At 40.6% G+C, this 20,763-nt stretch overlaps 1 protein-coding gene across 3 annotated transcripts in view; it reads left to right on the top strand.

Moving 5' to 3' along the window:
• Positions 1-20,763, top strand: part of LOC143289822 (uncharacterized) — a 78,465-nt gene that overhangs the window by 19,810 nt on the left and 37,892 nt on the right. For all 3 annotated transcript variants that reach the window (XM_076598993.1, XM_076598994.1, XM_076598996.1), the window contains exons 4-9: positions 5,534-5,740; positions 6,918-7,019; positions 9,073-9,276; positions 13,092-13,211; positions 15,794-16,030; positions 16,984-17,082. In XM_076598993.1, the coding sequence (XP_076455108.1) occupies positions 5,534-5,740; positions 6,918-7,019; positions 9,073-9,276; positions 13,092-13,211; positions 15,794-16,030; positions 16,984-17,082 (969 nt within the window). The remainder of the gene's footprint in view (positions 1-5,533; positions 5,741-6,917; positions 7,020-9,072; positions 9,277-13,091; positions 13,212-15,793; positions 16,031-16,983; positions 17,083-20,763) is intronic.

Here is a 20,763-nt window from a genome sequence, read left to right as displayed (position 1 = left end):
TGATGTAACTGAAATTGTGCTTGGAAAAGCAATTTTGTGTATTTGGATGCTTGTTGGGGACATTTATGCAGTGGGTTTTTTAGGCCTGTGTGCAAATCTCTCTCTGGATAAGAAATCAGCTGCCTTCTTTGCCTCTTGTCAGTTATATGTTATCATGAATTATTGAGTGAATGGGGCACACTGTAATCCAAGCCTGCATCCATCGATTCGTGTGGGGTCTGTCAAGTACAATTTCAGTTACATTTATTCTAGTTAATGTAGTAACATCTGTAAAATATTTGTATGCGATAAACATGTCAATGTTGTAGTTAGCATCATTCTCAAAATGTGAATAGTGTAAGACCTTCCCACTTGGTATAAAACACAAAAGCTTTTTTATGACTTGAGTCATATTTTAAAATGTAATGTTTCGGATGAGTGAGATCTGTCATTAGAAAATTATCTCCCTTTCTAACAGTTAGTTTTCAGCCTATAACGTCCCATTAACAGGCACATTGACATATGTGTGTGTAAATGTAACTTTCACATTGAGCAAATGAAGTTCCATTTTCAGCAAGAACTAAAATTAATGAACTGCTTTTGTTCAGTGTGTTACGACCGTGATTTTCTTCTCAGTTTACGGTCAGTGCGCGACCCATCCGCTTTTACTGAGCAACTTTTACCTCGTGATCTTATTTGTGATGACGAAGAGAATGAAAGAGAAGGTGAGAGAAAGAAAGCACGAAAGAGAGGAAAGAGAGGAGGCGTGAAGAGAAGACAGAGAAAAAATAAAACTAAGCCCCCACTGCCATCTATGATTTTATCCAATGTCAGATCTCTTAACCCAAACGGCAGAAACTGTAATTTAGATGAAGTACGAGCAAACTGTCGATTTTTAAATGATTTTAGGAACTCGTGTGTGCTTTGTTTTACCGAAACCTGGTTTAGTGAGAAAGTGTCGAATGAATGTGTTGCGATTGATGGTTTTAACACTCCGTACAGAATGGACAGAGACTGCAAGAAAGTGGGGAAGAAAATGGGTGGTGGCGTGTGCCTGTATGTCAATGAGAAGTGGTGTGACAGTGCGAATGTGTGTGTGAAGAAGCAACTGTGTACACAGGAACTTGAACTCATATCAGTGTCGCTGAGGCCTCGATACCTGCCACGTGAGTTCGGCCGTATTTTCTTGACTGTTGTGTACGCCCCAGTCTTTGACCAGGCATCTGCTGCACGTGCAGGAAGGACGATCGCAGGTGTTGTTCGCGACCTTCAACTCATCTCTGCTGACGCCCCGTGTTTTATTGTTGGAGATTTTAATCACTGTGATTTAAAGAAAGCCTTACCTTCTTTTAAACAGTATGTTACCTGCCGGACCAGACTGGACAAGACAATCGATCTGTGTTATGGGAACATTCCTAATGCCTACAAATCTGTTCCCCTTGCACCAGTGGGTGTATCTGATCATGATGTTGTTCATTTAATCCCAGCCTACAGACCAAGATACAGAGCGAGCCGATTGTGAAAAAGAGTGTGAAAGTTTGGACGTCAGAGAGTGTGGATGAACTGAGAGGATGTTTTGATTGTACTGATTGGAGTGTGTTGACTGACCCATGTGAGAATGTTCATGAAGCAGCTGATGTTGTTACATCTTATATCAGTTTCTGTGAAGACATGATAATTCCAACAAAAATAATTAAACTTTTCCCCAACAACAAACCATGGATCTCAAAGTCTCTCAAAACAATTTTAAACGAGAAAAAAGTAGCCTTTCAGTCAGGGAACAAGAAGGATAGGAAATTGATACAAAAGAAGCTTAGAGGTGAATTACGAAGGGGACAGAGGGAATTCAAGTCAAAAGTAGAGCAACAGTTTCAGACAGGAAAAATGGCAGATGCATGGGATGGGTTAAAAATTATCACTGGAGAAACGAAAAGGAAAACAGTAGCTTGTAAAATGGAAAAGGATGAACAGATTGATTTTTCAAATAAACTGAATGATTTCTACTGTTGCTTTGAAAGGAATGATCTGGGAAGGGAACTGGATAGTGTTATCTCACAGTTGCAGGAAAAGATCAAAGATAGGAACACAGGTGAAGACTGAGATCGATGCAAAAGTTGTTGAATCTTTATTTTTAAAACTGAATGTCACGAAGGCAATTGGCCCCGACATTATCTGCGGAAAATTACTGAAAACATGTGCTTCCCAGTTGTGTGACGTGTTCTGTAAAATTTTCAACTGGTCTCTGAAGGACTGCTCTGTCCCCAGCATCTGGAAAAAATCTACTATCTGTCCTATCCCCAAGAAAAAGAACCCAGCCACACTAAATGATTACCGTCCTGTTGCCCTGACTTCAGTAGTGATGAAATGCTTTGAAAAAATTATTCTCCGACATCTTCTTTCTTTCACTGAACAGCAGCTTGACTCTCTTCAGTTTGCTTATAAAGCACACAGAAGTACTGACGATGCTATCCTAACTCTCCTTCATAATGCTTTCCTTCATTTGAATAACACGGGATCTTTCGTTCGTATCCTTTTTGTTGACTTCTCTTCTGCTTTTAACACAATACAACCTCACCTCCTTGCCCTCAAACTGCTAGGCATGGATGTTGATCCGAAGCTTACTCTTTGGATAGTAAGTTTTCTTCTCAATGTTCTACTCAGTCCGTCCGCTTTCATTCTGCCCACTCTTCTCTAAAATCTACTTCTACTGGTGCACCCCAAGTTACAGTGCTGTCCCCTGTTCTTTTTACACTGTACACAAATGACTGCAGAGGCACGGAGGAAACTCCTGTCATAAAATATTCTGATGATTCAGCAATTGAAGATCTGTCCAACTCTGATGCTATTTATTTCAGTGAAATCAAAAAGTTCTGTTCCTGGTGTGAGAAAAACTATCTGGATCTCAACGTACTGAAAACAAAAGAAATGTTAATAGATTTTCGGAAAGACCCCTTGCCTGTAGCTAATCTTGTTATTGATGGTCAAACAGTGGAGAGGGTCAGTGAATATAGGTATTTAGGGACCATCTTAGACAATAAGCTGACTTTTGACAGAAATGTTGATTCCATTCATAAGAAATGTCAATCTAGAATTTTTTGTTTACAGAAGCTTAGAAATGTTGGTATAAATTCAAATATTCTTCAAAGTTATTATCGATGTTGTATCGAGTCTGTGCTTACAGTTTCATTTATGTGCTGGTATGGAAGTTTGGGAGTGAGGAGTAAGCGTATTTTGAACGATGTCATGAGTGTATGCAGTAAAATTGTGGGAGTGAAACAAGCTAGTACGCAAGAGCTGTATGAAAGTCGAGTGGTTAAAAAAAGCAGGCAGATAGCAACTGACGACACCCATATTTTAGCAAAGTATTATGAGCTATTGCCATCAAGACGACGCTACAGAACTTTTAAGTTAAAATCCAGAGCTCTGAAGACTTTTATTCCACGTTTAATCCACCTTTTAAATTCTTGAGAACTGTGTGTGTGTGTGTGTGTGTGTGCGCGCGCGCGCACTCATGTGAGACGTGTGAAAGTCCGTGCATGATAGGCTGTACCTTGTTCTAGTTGTGGTGTGTGTGTGTGTGTGTGTGTGTGTTTTGAGCTTAAAACGTGACAATTGGTTATAATGAATGTGCAATATGTAGGAAGAATAATGTGCAATATGCAGGATGAATGTACAATGAATATGTCTAATGCTAACGTCCATATTCTAAATATATTTCTGTTTAATAATTACGATGTAATAATTAATTGCAATTTTTTTTTAAAAGCGAATATGTGAAATGCTTTTATTTGAGAACATATGTTTATTACTCTTGTTTAATCAAGTTATCCGCGTGTGTGGGGTGGGTGGTGGTGGTGGGGGTGCGGTGCGGGTGTGTGCTGATTATCTGGTTGTGGTTTTCCGCAACTCATCTTTATTTTTTATCTTATCTGTCTATTATAATCAATGTAATACAATGTGCAGTATAGTAGGCTATGTTTATAATTATATTCAAATAATGTTTCTTAATTCTTTCTGTTTTTACATTAAGAATACTGGTTATTACCTGCAGTGTGTGGATGTATGTATGAAACGATGTATGTGATATTTTTTACATTTGTATCTTTGTAATATTTGTAGGGGCTGTTGTTGGCTTTTACAGTTATGGTCCCCATGTTGTTTACTTGTCTATGTTGTGATAATGCACCTGACCAAATTTCTCCAGTTGGAGATAATAAAGTTATTCTTATCTTATCTTATCTTATCTATGTCACATAGAAATGCTAAGTTTTGTGTATAAAAACGAAAAATGTAACAGTATTTTTTGTGTGAAAATATTTGAATCTATTTTATGCCCTTCCCAGGGTTGCAATATCATCATGATTAGAATGTATGGAAAGAACTGATTATTTGCTATTGTTGTGCCAAATTTGTTATCAGCTAAGTATTTCGAGAGAAAATGACAATGTTAAAGTTTACCACACACACACACACACACACACACAATCGAACACCAGGTTATTGCATAGACACATTGTTTACACAAGTGAGTCAAAATGGCATGATGTGAGCGGGATTGAACTGTGCATATTCAGTTCAGAAGTAAGTACACTTATCCACACTGCATTGGTGCATCAGACATTGTTCGACCAGATGTTATATTTAAAGCTATGTTGTTGTTTTTTAGTGCGATAAAGATATTGTATTGGAGGTAATAACACCGTTTAAATCATGTTTTTTCTTAGTTTTTTTATGTTTTGATTATTTAAGTTCTTAGTGTAGCAGTAAAGGAGACGTTGCCATTACCTGAGGCACACTGCAACATGTAGATCTCAAGATCTGCACAGACCCGTCTAGACAAGGCTGACCAAAACTCAGTGAAACGGTCGATTTATTTTTTTCTTTTATGTTTATTCTAGTTAATTCAGGTCCTCTTTAGAATGTATATATTTACAGTAAACACATTGATGGTGTTGTTAGTGTCACTGTATATGTTCTGTCCAGAATTTGTATTGCTTTTCTTTTCATTGTGTACAAGAAAAACAAGGTCATGCCATCTTCCTACCAAACATATTCCGGCAACTGGGAATCAGTAATATAGTGTTTTCGGATCTGGAACGAGCTCAAATTAATAAACGTTAATGATCTGGAAATACGACTTAATTTGGATGACTTAAACCTATTATTGGTATGACTGTGAAGATTTTTTTTTTCTGATTATGTTTCAAACCAAATTTGGTATTGGCAGACAAACTATTTCCAGAGAAAATGGCAGTGTTAAAGTTTACCACGGATACACAGACATACATACACACACATGTGCGTGCGCGCGCACACACACACACAGATAACCGAACACCAGGTTATACCATAGACTTACTTTGTTTACACAAGTGAGTCAAAAATCAAGGTCAATTGTCCCTTTGTCACTGTTGGGATATAGACAAATTATATTCAGGGTGGTTAACTAAACAAACAACTCCCACCCAGATACACACATTTTGATTATGAATCACATCATAGGGTGACAAGCAGTGAGTTTGCAATATTTCAGTTTCACTGCTTTTGCTGACAGGCTACACGAAATGTAACACCACAGCAGAGAATGGAACCATCGTCCTGCCTCCTTCCCTTTCCATCCAAACCTGCAACATCACGGTGCAGCGTGCTCCTGGCTCAGAGTTCACCACCATTGTCTTTTCCCGCCTCGAACTGATGGGCAATGACAGCCTGACGGTCTTTGATGGTGACAGTCAACTGCTGAATGTCACTGGTAACCAAGGTGAGGAAAGGTGTAGCATGCTATTTGTGGAGCGCCATGAGTGAGTGATTCTTATTTGAATTCTCTTCAGAATTTTTGTTTCTTTATTATATTCCATTTGAATTCTCTTCAGAATTTTTGTTTCTTTATTATATTCCATTTGTGAAGCGCCGTTAGCCTCTGTGTGAGGGAATAGCGCTATAGAAGAGCACTTCATTGTTATTGTTATTATTGTCCTAGAACAGAGAAGGGTGGAGTAAGGAAGCAGTAAAAGAAAGAACCAGTCAGTCTCACACAGAGAGAGAGAGAGAGAGTGTGTGTGTGTGTGTGTGTGTAAGGAAGCAGTGAAATGGTTAGTGTGTGTGTGTGTGTGAGAGAAAGGGGAGTGGGGGTGGGGGCGTTCTGCAGTGAATTTCACCTGGGATTTCTGTAGGACTTGGGTTTGTCTTCAGTTTTAATATTAATAGTCAACCAGGATTATGAATGGTGAATTTTGAATGATAAAATGATATGGACCAGATATAAACAATGATAGTCATGCTTGTATTTATTTATTTATTCATTTATTTATTTATTTGTCAGAATGCAGCAAGGAGACAAGAATGTTACAAAGTTCTGTCCCTTGATACTCCCAGTGAAAATAACAAGTTTCCAGTTATCACATTAAAACTGATTTATGAAATACTCCCATTTCAAGGGTTTCCTATAAAAGAAAACAGTGTGTAGCTTTCACATGATGATCTTACTTAAATTTTACTCTTAGATTTTACTCAGACTTTGACACTTATTGAGTATCTGGTGATTTGCCAACAGTTAAAGAAAATGAAAGAATAGCATTAACATTTTACTTTTATTCATTCACACGTTTAACCAGATGGATCTGTACCCAACAGTTTACATTTGGAACAATTTATTTTCATGTTATTTTGGATGTGCACACCACAAAATGTAGCTCAGCATGTTGCTGGTTTGTTTACTTCCTATTTTACACTCTTGTAATGTTGAGTTCAGTTTGAGGGAGGCAGCTGATTGTGCAGAGCAGTCCATATTCATTAAACGCCTACTGCTTAAAAAGACGGAAGAAAAAAGCATAAGAAAAGTAGATAAACTATATGCTACATTCCATTATAAAAAAAGTATTTTAGGATGTTATTCTTTGTGAAACGCTAGTTACTATTATTATTTTGTGTATTTTCAGACTCTCTGGTGGTGGTGGTGATGTCAGCCAAAGCGTTGCTGATGGTGCAGATCAGAACCGACAACAGTAGCAGTGTTCTTCAGGCCACCTATAACACCACAGGTAAGGGAGCTCAGGGCCTGAGGCTGCCATTTTTGCACTCCTGTCTCTTTTCACACCAAATCTCACCAATGAAGAATCCATTGAACCATTGTGTTGGAGCCTGGACATATCTCACGTAAAGCTAGGGTGGTGCTTGTTCACAACTTATACTGAGTGAAGAAGAACAGTAATAGCTGCTGGTGTCTCCTTGCCTCTCCCCAGTCCTTTGTAGGTTTTACTTCTGTTCTTCATGTTTTCATATCTGTTTGGCTTCACTACTATCCTGTTGTACAAAATATTGAATGCAGGTTGCAATGCAGTCTACATTTATGCTGTTTGATATTGCTCCCTAGTTTTTGTTTCATTTTACCTCATCATCTGTGGTCACATCCCCAAAGCATGAAGTCACTTCTGCATGAAGAATTGGCTGAAGTTGTTCGTCTAATGTTGCCTGTGATTGGATATACACTCGTGTTGCTTTCAGCAGCTGCAAATGATAGACAAACTACACAGGGTTGCAGATATCTGGCCACCAATTCAAGTCTGTGCAGTGATTTTTGTGCACAATCTTTGTGCTGTTCCAATGATATCACACCTGTGCCACTCCCCCTGAACCCTGCTGGCTCTGTGCCACTCCCCCTGAACCCTGCTGGCTCTGTGCCACTCCCCCTGAACCCTGCTGGCTCTGTGCCACTCCCCCTGAACCCTGCTGGCTCTGTGCCACTCCCCCTGAACCCTGCTGGCTCTGTGCCACTCCCCCTGAACCCTGCTGGCTCTGTGCCACTCCCCCTGAACCCCCATACACCACTATACCTGTGCTGGCTCTGTGCCACTCCCCCTGAACCCTGCTGGCTCTGTGCCACTCCCCCTGAACCCCCATACACCACTATACCTGTGCTGGCTCTGTGCCACTCCCCCTGAACCCTGCTGGCTCTGTGCCACTCCCCCTGAACCCTGCTGGCTCTGTGCCACTCCCCCCCACCCTGAACCCCCAGACACCACTATGCCCCTGCTGGCTCTGTGCCACTCCCCCTGAACCCTGCTGGCTCTGTGCCACTCCCCCCCACCCCCCTGAACCCCCAGACACCACTATACCCCTGCTGGCTCTGTGCCACTCCTCCTGAACCCCCAGACACCACTATGCCCCTGCTGGCTCTGTGCCACTCCCCCTGAACCCTGCTGGCTCTGTGCCACTCCCCCCCCCACCCCCCCTGAACCCCCATACACCACTATACCCCTCTGGCTCTGTGCCACTCCCCCTGAACCCTGCTGGCTCTGTGCCACTCCTCCTGAACCCCCAGACACCACTATACCCCTGCTGGCTCTGTGCCACTCCCCCCCCACCCCCCCTGAACCCCCATACACCACTATACCCCTGCTGGCTCTGTGCCACTCCTCCTGAACCCCCAGACACCACTATACCCCTGCTGGCTCTGTGCCACTCCCCCCCCCCCCCTGAATCCCCAGACACCACTATACCCCTGCTGGCTCTGTGCCACTCCTCCTGAACCCCCAGACACCACTATACCCCTGCTGGCTCTGTGCCACTCTTAAAGCTGTCTGTCCACAGGTGTTAGGTCACCATTTGTCTGCATACCAGACATTCCTGCACTGCTGCTGAGTCTCTTACATTAAGTAAAGTAGCACTTGCTTAAATTCAACACATGCAGGATGCCACCTAGTGAATGCTGAGAAATTTCCCCCATGTAGTGAATGTTCTTTCCTTTCAAAAAGGAATTCCCTCAAAATGTGTTATTCACATTTTTTAAGAATAGCCCAAAAGAGACTTCCCAAGAACAACTTTTGCTGCTGCATTGTTCATGTTGTATAAGTTGATGAGTCCCACAATAACAGGCACTTTAAAGTTGTGGACATTCACACACCTCCCTGCACCCTGCCTCCCCTCTACAGTTTCTGCACACACACTGTCCCCTGGACAACACTCCTTTCCACACAGAAAACCCAGTTGACATTTTCCTGAGGATTAAAAATTTTACACAATTATATAATGTAACATTCACCGGTTCATTAGTTAGTGTGTGTGCTTCCATGAGTACTGATTACTGTGATCCAGGTTGCAACATCCAGCAGACAGTCAACAGCAACAGTATGGTACAGTCACCTGTGTACCGGCCAAACCAAAAGGACTTCAACTGCACTTACATGGTGGATCATGTGGGTAGCTCCAACACCAAGTTAGCCCTGTCTTTCATACAGGTGTCACTGCAGAATGCCACGCTCAATGTCACCTCACCATCCCCCTACCACATAGTGAATGGTATGTGTTTGTGTGTGTATGTGTGTGTTTGAGAGAGAGACAGACAGACAGACAGAGCAATATAGAATGAGAACGAATATGGAGAAAATTATTAGAGAGAATAATTATAGTACATGGTGATAATAATGATGATGATCATAATATGGAATTAAAATGATGGTTAACCTTTCATTAAAATGACAACATGTCAAGTGAATACTGTTTGGAGTGCTGTTTAGTGAGAAGAACAAGACAGGCATAAGGCAGCATCCAGTGGAAACAACTTCCTCTAGCACTTGAAGGGGAAAATAGCATGTAAATAACCTCCTCTAGCACTTGAAGGGGGAGCACAGTGTAAACAACTTCCTCTAGCACTTGAAGGGGGAACACAGTGTAAACAACTTCCTCTAGCACTTGAAGGGGAAACACAGTGTAAACAACTTCCTCTAGCACTTGAAGGGGAACACTATGTAAATAACCTCCTCTAGCACTTGAAGGGGGAACACAGTGTAAACGACTTCCTCTAGCACTAGAAGGGGAAACACCATGTAAACAACGTCCTCTAGCACTTGAAGGGGGGACACCGTGTAAACGACTTCCTCTAGCACTTGAAGCGGGAACACCATGTAAACGACTTCCTCTAGCACTTGAAGGGGAAACACAGTGTAAACGACTTCCTCTAGCACTAGAAGGGGAAACACCATGTAAACAACGTCCTCTAGCACTTGAAGGGGAAACACAGTGTAAACGACTTCCTCTAGCACTTGAAGGGGAAACACTATGTAAACGACTTCCTCTAGCACTTGAAGGGGGAACACCATGTAAACAACTTCCTCTAGCACTTGAAGGGGAAACACCATGTAAATAACCTCCTCTAGCACTAGAAGGGGAAACACCATGTAAATAACATCCTCTAGCACTTGAAGGGGAAACACCATGTAAATAACGTCCTCTAGTCCTAGAAGGGGAAACACCATATGAATAACCTCCTCTAGCACTTGAAGGGGAAACACCATGTAAATAACGTCCTCTAGTCCTAGAAGGGGAAACACCATATGAATAACCTCCTCTAGCACTAAAAGGGGAAACACCATGTAAATAACCTCCTCTAGCACTAGAAGGGGAAACACCATGTAAATAACGTCCTCTAGTCCTAGAAGGGGAAACACCATATGAATAACCTCCTCTAGCACTTGAAGGGGAAACACCATGTAAATAACGTCCTCTAGTCCTAGAAGGGGAAACACCATGTGAATAACCTCCTCTAGCACTAAAAGGGGAAACACCATGTAAATAATTAACAAATAGTAAAGAGTGGTAACTCTCTCCATTCACAAGGTACACAACTTCAAGTCAGTGCTGCTTACGCTACCGATTCAGCTAGCACACAGGTAAATTAAAGGGACATTGGAACAAACCCTACTATTTGTTAATCATCTCCTGGCCTCATTATTTGTTAATTTCCAGTTGAAAAACCACGGAGGAAACCATGTGTTTGTTCTGTATTGTCCATGTGTTCTGTGTGGCTTGTTCATGATTAAAGAGGCTGTGCCAGTCTTGAATAAAAGCTAATTTTTGTTTGCACATTTCTTGTCTTTGCTGCTCTATGCACATGTCAGATGATCGGTTTTAGGACAGGCCTGGCGCTTGTTCCAGTCTACCTTTTATTTACCTGTGTTCTAGCTGAATCGGTAGCGTAAGTAGCACTGACTTGAAGTTGTGTGCCTTGTGAATGGAGAGAGTTACCACTCTTTACTATTTGTTAATCATTTCATCTCCTGGCCTCATTATTTGTTAATTACCCTGTAAATAACATCCTCTAGCACTAGAAGGGGAAACACAATGTAAACATCTGTGGGTGCTGAGCTTCTCTGGAGGATCTTCCCAGGGGAGGGCAGTGTGTGTAACATCCAAGTGACTGCCATGTGGCCCTGGGAGGACACAGCCTTGCTGCCCCTGGCTGCTGGCTGCACAGAAACATCAAGAGACATGCAAGAAGCAGTTCCCAGAGGTTTCGGAACTCTATTTACACCAAGAGGAGAGGGGTTTCTTTTGTTCAAATGGAAGAAATATACTAAGCAGAACATTGTTGTGAAATGTATACATCAAGTTAAGACATAGTTTAATGGTTTAGAACTAACCAAGACATAGTTTAGTGGTTTAGAACTAACCAAGACATAGTTTTGTGGTTTAGAACTAACTGTGTACTTAACTCACTCAGTACGGCCAGTCCTCTCTTCTGCTCTACACAGACCCCTCGGATGTCCAGTGGGTGTCTGAATGACCCAACCTTTAGCTTCCGTCGTCAGAATTGTGGTATTCTTTGTCAATATTCACCTCTTCAGTGTAAGAGCCTTCTGCTTGCAATATTTTGATGATGATAATTGGGGTGAAACGCTGTTAACGTCGTCTCTTTCACCGTTCGTATGGAGAGAGTTAAAAAATAAAAACAAACTTGAAGAAACTGACATTGAGCCAGATATTGTCAATGAGCTGTCTGTAAAGACATGGAGCTGACAGAATAGTACAGATCTATAACATTTGTCTATTCTGAGAATAGTACAGATCTATAACATTTGTCTATTCTGAGAATTGTACAGATCTATAACATTTGTCTATGCTGAGAAGTAGTAAACAAATGTTTCAATACCTGTACATTGTTGTAGGCAGGAACACAGGTACCACATAATATGTACATTGTTGTTGACAGGAACACAGGTACCACATGATATGTACATTGTTGTTGACAGGAACACAGGTACCACATAATATGTACATTGTTGTTGACAGGAACACAGGTACCACGTGATATGTACATTGTTGTTGACAGGAACACAGGTACCACATGATATTACATTGTTGTTGACAGGAACACAGGTACCACATAATATGTACATTATTGTTGACAGGAACACAGGTACCACGTGATATGTACATTGTTGTTGACAGGAACACAGGTACTACATGATATGTACATTGTTGTTGGCAGGAGCACAGGTACCACATAATATGTACGTTGTTGTTGACAGGAAGACAGGTACCATGTGATATGTACATTGTTGTAGGCAGGAACACAGGTACCATGTGATATGTACATTGTTGTTGACAGGAACACAGGTACCATGTGATATGTACATTGTTGTAGGGAGGAAGACAGGTACCATGTGATATGTACATTGTTGTAGGCAGGAACACAGGTACCATGTGATATGTACATTGTTGTTGACAGTGTTGACAGGAACACAGGTACCATGTGATATGTACATTGTTGTAGGCAGGAATACAGGTACCATGTGATATGTACATTGTTGTTGACAGGAACATAGGTACCAAGTGATATGTACATTGTTGTTGACAGGGAGACAGGTACCACATAATATGTACATTGTTGTTGACAGGAACACAGGTACCACATAATATGTACATTGTTGTTGACAGGAACACAGGTACCACGTGATATGTACGTTGTTGTTGACAGAACACAGGTACCACATGATATTACATTGTTGTTGACAGGAACACAGGTACCACATAATATGTACATTGTTGTTGACAGGAACACAGGTACCATGTGATATGTACGTTGTTGTTGACAGGAACACAGGTACCATGTGATATGTACATTGTTGTTGACAGGAACACAGGTACCATGTGATATGTACGCTGTTGTTGACAGGAACACAGGTACCATGTGATATGTACATTGTTGTTGACAGGAACACAGGTACCACATAATATGTACATTGTTGTTGACAGGAAGACAGGTACCACGTGATAATTACATTGTTATTGACAGGAAGACAGGTACCACGTGATATGTACGTTGTTGTTGACAGGAACACAGGTACCGCCTGATATGTACAGTAGTGGCCCAATCCACATGAATCTCACAGTGCCAAAGTCTGGGACAAGGCAGACGTTTTTGGCGGCTGTCACTGCCATCACTGCCTCCTCAGGTTTGTCTTCTGTCTGACCGTGTGGTCTGTTGGTGGTGAACTATTGTACTGTTCTTTTTGTTGTGTCTTTGTTGTGTCTCCCTCTGACACCCACCCTGCCTTGCCCTTGTTCCTCTTCTTTCTGCTGGCTTGTTTTGTGTTTCTTCATTTCCTTTGTGTTAGCAGTTGTTGATTCTGACAATGTATACATGAATGTTTTTTATTAGGTGGTATGTGAGGTGATTATGGTCAACAAACAGGCTGCCCTGATTAGTTTCACTCTTAGAATGAAGTGTGAAAAAAAAATAGAGATGTACACTTAGAATGAAGTGTGAAAAAAAATAGTGATGTTGCTTATGAACTGAGGTATGTTCCAGACAAAAAAGCAGTTTGGACATTTTGGAGAGAATTCTTGTTTGTTGTTTTCAGTGCTATGTCACCCATATATCAACTGCTTTGGATTATAGAGTGGACAATTTCATAGATAAAAGTTGAGAACTGACTGGGTTATGCAATAATCACATAAAATGAAAGAAACTAATTCCTACACCAGTGGTGTTTGCCGCTTGTGGTGGACACTCAGCAGTGTCAGGTGTGGAAGAGATCAGGATCAGTATATAGTCGTTCATCCATTGTGATGATTTTTGTTTCAGTTTATTATCACAAAATAATTCCAGTAGATCTGTAGGGTTTTTTACGTTCCGGAGGAAGGAAGAGAACTGAAGCAAACAATAGTGTGTAAACAAGTGAAGAGAGAGAGAAGAAGGGGGTGTGGGGGAGAGAGATATATATAAACACATTACTGGACAATGCTAAAAATCATTGCCCAGTTTCAGAAGATAAAATTCAGAAATCAACAAGAGAGGCAAGTCCATCAAGACTCACTTGTGACACACGCTGTATCCAATAAAGGAATCATGAAAGAAAAAAAAGATTTTGGTGTCATATACTGTACCATGTCAAACTGATGCAAACTAGGCCTATTGGTTTGCTCTGCTTGGCCAGATTTCACGCAGCTAACAGTGAAAAGTCTTGCTCAGTCCACTCTTAGCCAATGAAACGCCTCTAAAAGCTACAAGTGCTGAATCATTCCGTTGTGTGTAAGTATATGTATCACCAAACATGGAGTATAATACAAACTCCTCCTATTAAAAAAAAGGGTTGAATTGGGTCCTTGGCGAATAAAAGACAAAAAACAAAAAAGTGCCTGTTAGGGGGATCGAACCACGGATGTTCTGTTCAGAAATAGGTTGTCTAATTCCCAACGCTACGCCACCTCTGACAATTTTTCTTTCATGTTCATTCTAGTTGATTCAGTATCCACTTTAGAATATTCATATGCAGTAAACATGTCAATGGTGTAGTTAGTGTCACTGTATGTGTTCTGTCCAGAATTTATATGTCTTTTCTTGAAATGGAGAACAAGAAAAACAATGCTATACCGTCTTCCCAAACATGGCCTACATTCTGGCAACTGGGACAGGATAAGTAGAAGTTTCAGAATCCAGAAAAAGCCTCAACAAAATAAACCATTAATGATCCAGAAATACAGCTGTATTTGGGAGACTTACAACATATTGTTGGTATGACTGTGATGATTTTTTTTTACCTAAGTTTAAGCCAAATTTGGTATTGGCAATGAACAGTTAATGATAGCTGCTTCAAAAATCATTTGCAACAATGAAGCGAAATATTCAGTGGATAAGTTCTGACTGCAAATTACATAGAATACATTTACTTTGAAGGTGAAGAATAAAAAATTTTTTAAAAAGAAAGTCTGAAAGCGAAAGTTTTTACGGTTCAACTACTTGACACTCATGTATTCAACAAAAATAATGTGTTTTAGAAATTTTGAAAAGAGACAAGTATGTCTTTTTCAACCATCTTGCACATTTCTGTTGACAACAAATTACTAGTAAGTTGAGTTGCATTTAAAATATCTGTTGCTCTGTGCTTCAGATGATGATCAGCATGTTCATTATAATTAATTCTACAATGCAAAGGAATACTCTAGCCAATGGAAATCAACATGAACAGCAAGCAGGATATCCATGTTTTATTATTCACTTCCAAATCACTTTGAACTTTGCATATCATGGTGAAAGAGGGAAACCACCAACAATATTCAGCTTTCACCTTGACTGGAATGATTATGCAAGATCATGTAGTCATAATAGTAGTGAATAGCCCAAGATTGGATAGAGGTGTTTGGGAAGAGAACCTTTGATGTGGGAACCTGAGAGTTTACTGGACATTGTGAATGGAGTGTCTGTGTTTCCCTGCATTTCATTCTGACAGGGCTCCATTGAAGTCACACTGACCACCACACATGAAACTGTCCTACCTCTCAGACCTCTGCTTCATCCATCACCTAATCTCAGTCCTCTGCTTCATCCATCACCTAATCTCAGACCTCTGCTTCATCCATCACCTAATCTCAGACCTCTGCTTCATCCATCACCTAATCTCAGACCTCTGCTTCATCCATCCCCTAATCTCAGACCTCTGCTTCATCCATCACCTAATCTCAGACCTCTGCTTCATCCATCACCTAATCTCAGACCTCTGCTTCATCCATCACCTAATCTCGCCTTCCATGGCAGTGTGTGGACAAGTCCAGGAGGTTGGTTCGAGCCTCAGCACCATCAGCCTGACAGTTCCAGCATCGCAGCCCCTGCCCTATGACTGCCGTGTGACACTGAGTGCCACCAAGGGGAAGTCAGTGTGGCTGAACATCACCGGGCTACAGCTGCAGGGTGGGGGTGACAGTGTGGAGGTGGTAGACGGGGCATCCCTGGCAGAAGGCAACACGCTGGCTGCATTCACAGCTGACACATCAGGTGGGGCAATAGCTCAGTGGTTAAAGCATTGGACTTTTAATTTGAGGGCCTTGGGCTTGAATCTCGGAAACTGCGCCTGGTGGGTAAAGGGTGGGGATTTTTCCAATCTCCCAGGTCAGTATATGTGCAGACCTGCATGTGCTTGAACCCCCTTCTTGTGTATATGCATGCAGAAGATCAGTTACGCATGTTAAAGATTCTGTGATCCATGTCAGCATTTGGTGGGTTATGGAAACAAGAACATACCCGGAAAACAGAGTATAGCTGCCTACATGGTGAAATAAATAAACAAAACAGTCATACACATAAAATGTTAAATGTCTGTCTGAGTGTGTATGTGTACATGACTGAAACCTGATTCAGTGACACAGGAAACAAATGATGAGCACCCACTGGCAGTTGTCATTTGGCTCTACCCAGGTAGGCAGCCTGTTGAGCAAATGACCCTGTGTTTGTAAAGCGCTTAGAGCGTGGTCTCAGATTGGGGATTGGCACTATATACTGGTAGGTAACCACATCATCATCATCATCATCATTTTGACCTGTGAGGTTGGGTGGCTCTGGCAAGGTCTTTTGGGGACACTTCTCATATGGAAAGGGGGAGACACATAGATGAAAGAAGAGAGAGCTGCTTGGGAAATGAAGAATTTTTACCAGTGTATGCCAAGAAAAGTCTGTTTGTTAACAGTTTTACTTGAGCTTTCACTTAACAGCTGACAAATAATTACAGAAATGAAATACCTAATTTTTTTAAATGTTTGAAAGTTACTTGCAGAGAAGAACTGATTTGTTTTTTTTCAAAATGACTTGACTGGTAGCATATCAGCCATGTTCTACAGAATCTTACCAATTTTTGTTGGTTTTTTGTTTGATTTTTTATCATTTCTTTTTTTTTTCCTTCTTTGTTTATTGTGACTGTAGAGAATGTGCAGGTAACAGTGTGTGTCCCACAGGGTACTTGGTGTTGAGCGGACACAGCCAGGTCCTTGTGCGGCTGGTGCTGGGTTTGAGGAGGGGGGGTCGCAGTCTCAACATCAGTGTGAAGGCACTGGGTGAGTGGAGGGGGGTGCAGAATGGAGACAAGTCATGGGTATCATTGTGGAACAGAGAATAACTTTGTTTTTGCATGCACATTTTGGGTGTGTGTGTGTGTTCATGTGCGCGTGCACGCGCGCATGTGTGTGTGTGTGTGTGCAAGAAAATATTTGAAAGAATGGGTGACATTGATTAGGTGAGGAAGTTGATTTTTTTTAATGACCATTGTTTGACTCACCAATATGAAATGACTGGCCTGAAAATGGTGAGAACAGCTCCCAGGACCAGAAGAAAAGGTGAACAATGTTTCCAGTGTGTGAGCAGGAAGATTTCTGGATAAAATGTTTGGCAGTCTTTCAGGTCATACACCCTCTTTCTTGGGTTGTTCTAGTTAGTGTCTTCATTAATTTTCCTTTTATTGTTTTGTGTATGTGTGTGTTCCCGTGTGTGTGTGTGTGTGTGTGTGTGTGAAAGGGGTGAAAGCAGTGAGGTAAGGAAAAGGATGGGGAAAAGGGCAGGGCAGTTACACTGGGGAAGAAGGGGAAACCAGAGGTTGTTGGATCCTTGATCCACAGTTGCACAGCCTTGTTTGCTGAAAACACTCATAACAAGTAAAACAAGCTGGATTCAAAGGCCATTTGTTCTGTTTTCTTTAATGGCCTTTGTACAAAAACTAATTTCTATTAAACTTGTTTTGGCAGATAATGATGTTTTAATGTCTGAGACAGTAATTCCTCTTCATGCAAAACTAAATAGTCTGTGTTGTGCATCTGCTTCCCTGCAGTCAAAAATGAATATGTCCAAGAGTGATATCATTCTGTTTAGAAAGGATGGGTATTTGGGAGCTAGAAAGCATTGGGTTTACTAAGAAGTAGCTATGCCTGTTATGAATATTTTAAAATATTTAGATCTTTATTTTTCAACAACTGAGTTTTACTGTCCCTTGTGAAGATCTTGCAAGGAGGGCAAAAGCTGGCTCCATTGTGAAAATGCAAAAGTTATCTAGTTAAGGTAATCAATCTTTTGAAGTATTCATTAGATTATTTGACTCTCAAATTCACCCTATTGTTCTATATAATGCAGACATACGGGTTATGGATAATGCTGCATTGTATGTCCAGAAGAATTTTTTTAAGTAGTTATAAAACCCCACATGATTAGACATACGGCGAAACTAATTGATACCCAATAAATTTTACTCTGTTGTGATGTGCAGAGTACTGGCTGATCATAATACAATTAGATGAATTAAGATTACTCAAGAAAGCTTATGATATGTTATATATATATATGAGGGGTGAGATAAATTGTGACCAGCTTCTACAAAATATGGATATATATACATACCATTGGAAAGAAGACAGAAAGACCTTTCCAGTGATGTATAAAACATGTTCATGGGTTAAAAAATGTAGAAGTTATGATAGTTCAAAGTGTGTTGGTAGTGCAGCAGCCATTTTGAGAAAAACAGCTTTTAAGTTTTGCAACTGACTCTTGAGATTATTCCCCAGTATCAGGGGGTTGTTTTAGCTGTATGCATTTGAAAGTTAGGCAAGTTATCAAACTGGGGTCTGTACATGCTTTGGGCAATGATATTTACACTTGATAATATTAACCTCTAGGCTGCCTATATGACGAGATAACTTGTCATCGAAATATTCTGACTTTTCCCTGGTTTGCATTGAGTTCTTTGACAAAAATACTGGTAGCTGTTGCTCGGGGAATCTTTCTAGTCTCGATTCATAGCTAGAAACCCCATCTACGTGATGAGGCAGTCCTTTATTTGAATGTTTTGGTTGGATTACTGTCCCAGTGTTTGCCTGGCTCCTCTCGACGCCGTGCTCAAGACATGCCACCATGGAGAACTAAATCAGCCAAGATTGCTTTCTTTAGCTGATGCTAAGAAAGAATTGAAGTGTAAATTTGAAGGAGAAGGCAGTGATGAACTTTTGCAGGATGATTTGATAGAAAATAAAGGGAGCAATCAAGAGACTGGCCAAGTTATGACTACCAGTGAGTGATGCTAACTTTACAGCTGTAGCAGAAAGTGACCAAATTTTTAGCAGGACACAGTGTGAGTGATTTTCTTGGCTCTCAGCCAACATGATCTGATGAGAACTGGATGAATGGCCTGTGTGAGAGGGGTGAAGAGGAGGGGGGTGGAGACCGAGGGGGCGTGGCCCCACATCCATATTATCACTTGGAGAGGTCACAATGCATTGTGTATCTGTCACTGTTTGTGTGTGTGTGTGGTTGTTCTAGTATAATTTGTGTGTGCAAGTATTATCCATTTGTCCAGAAAATATGATATTTATGATATTTTAGTGCAGTTTACCTGACTAATGTTTGTAATGAACAAGTTGAAAATGTGACAAAAAACAAAACACTGATTTCAAAACAACAGCATGTCACGGAAAATATATAAAATGGGAAAACATCATGTGTTTTGTATTCTTAATTCATTTAACTTTCTGCAAATATATACTTTTATGGGTTTTTCTCCAATAACAAAGAGCACATAATTTTTTGAAAATACATACCCATTTTTGTGTGGAAAAAAACCCTGGCAAATAGATTTCACATAAATCTTATTTCCCTGGCAGTGATAGGGTTAATGTAATTTTGAATGGTTTTGGGGTGGAAAAGAGTTTTTTCCTCTTGATCTCTCAATAAACAAAGCTTCTTTTGTTTTCATTTCTCTTACATTAAAATTAGAATGGTGCACATCTAATTTTTGTTTTGTTAAGAATTGAAATAAACTTGTGGATTTTTTAGATTTATTTTTATTTGTTGTACTTTAAATATGCCAGTGTGGGTGGGTGTGCAGGGGTTTGCTGAGTGTGGCCCATTTTTGTTCATTCTTTATTTCAGTGATTTGCCCTATAAGTATCTTCCATTTCCACTTTATTATGTTTTTATGTATTTACCTATATGCTTATTTTTAGTATTCCTTTTTCTTTTATGTTAATGTATTCCATTAAGATATCATATAGATATTAATGCAAAATATGCTGGGTTTTTTTATTTTTTATAATTGCTCCGCAATATCAGCACATAGGTGCGGAATTAACTAAATTTTCAAATTTATAGTTTGAATTTGGCAAAAACAGCGAGATATGTTAATTTAGAGGTTGAACTATGCACTGGTGCAAAAACCTCGATTTACCCCAGATGGACCCTCAGCACTGTAGCGCTATTGAATGCAGCGCAAGTTATCTGTCATTTCGTGGGAGACGGTCACAGTTGGGTAATAAAAGTAAGAGGTAAGATTTATGAAATTGGGATGGGATTTGTTTGGTTAAATCTAGGTGTAGGGGGTATCTCAGGATTTATTTGAAGTCTCTGCACCAGAGTTAATAGACTGTAGATGTCAAAAAGGCATTTGACGGAGTCTGGCATGACGCACTATGGGCCACCATGAAGTTCGACATGGGACAGAAGCTGATCTATGCCATCCAGCAGCTGTACGCCAAGGCAGCCAGCGCAGTGTTTGCCTAGGGCACCTTCAGGGAGTGGTTCCGTACTTCCGTAGAGTTTTCAGAACTAACCCTTCAGATTCTGTTTATGTGAATTGAACCAAACCCCAGTGAAGGAAAAATCGGAACATATGCAGGACATCAGTGGACGTCTTATAGGCACTACGGCAACACTTTTTGTAGGACGTCAGCTGACATCTTAAAGGCACTCTCCTGGTTAAA

Source organism: Babylonia areolata, chromosome 14, assembly GCF_041734735.1.
Source record: "Babylonia areolata isolate BAREFJ2019XMU chromosome 14, ASM4173473v1, whole genome shotgun sequence".
In the NCBI taxonomy this organism is placed as follows: Eukaryota; Metazoa; Mollusca; class Gastropoda; order Neogastropoda; family Buccinidae; genus Babylonia; species Babylonia areolata.
Note: the sequence above shows the minus strand (reverse complement) of the source record. Positions and strands in the feature narration are given on the sequence as shown.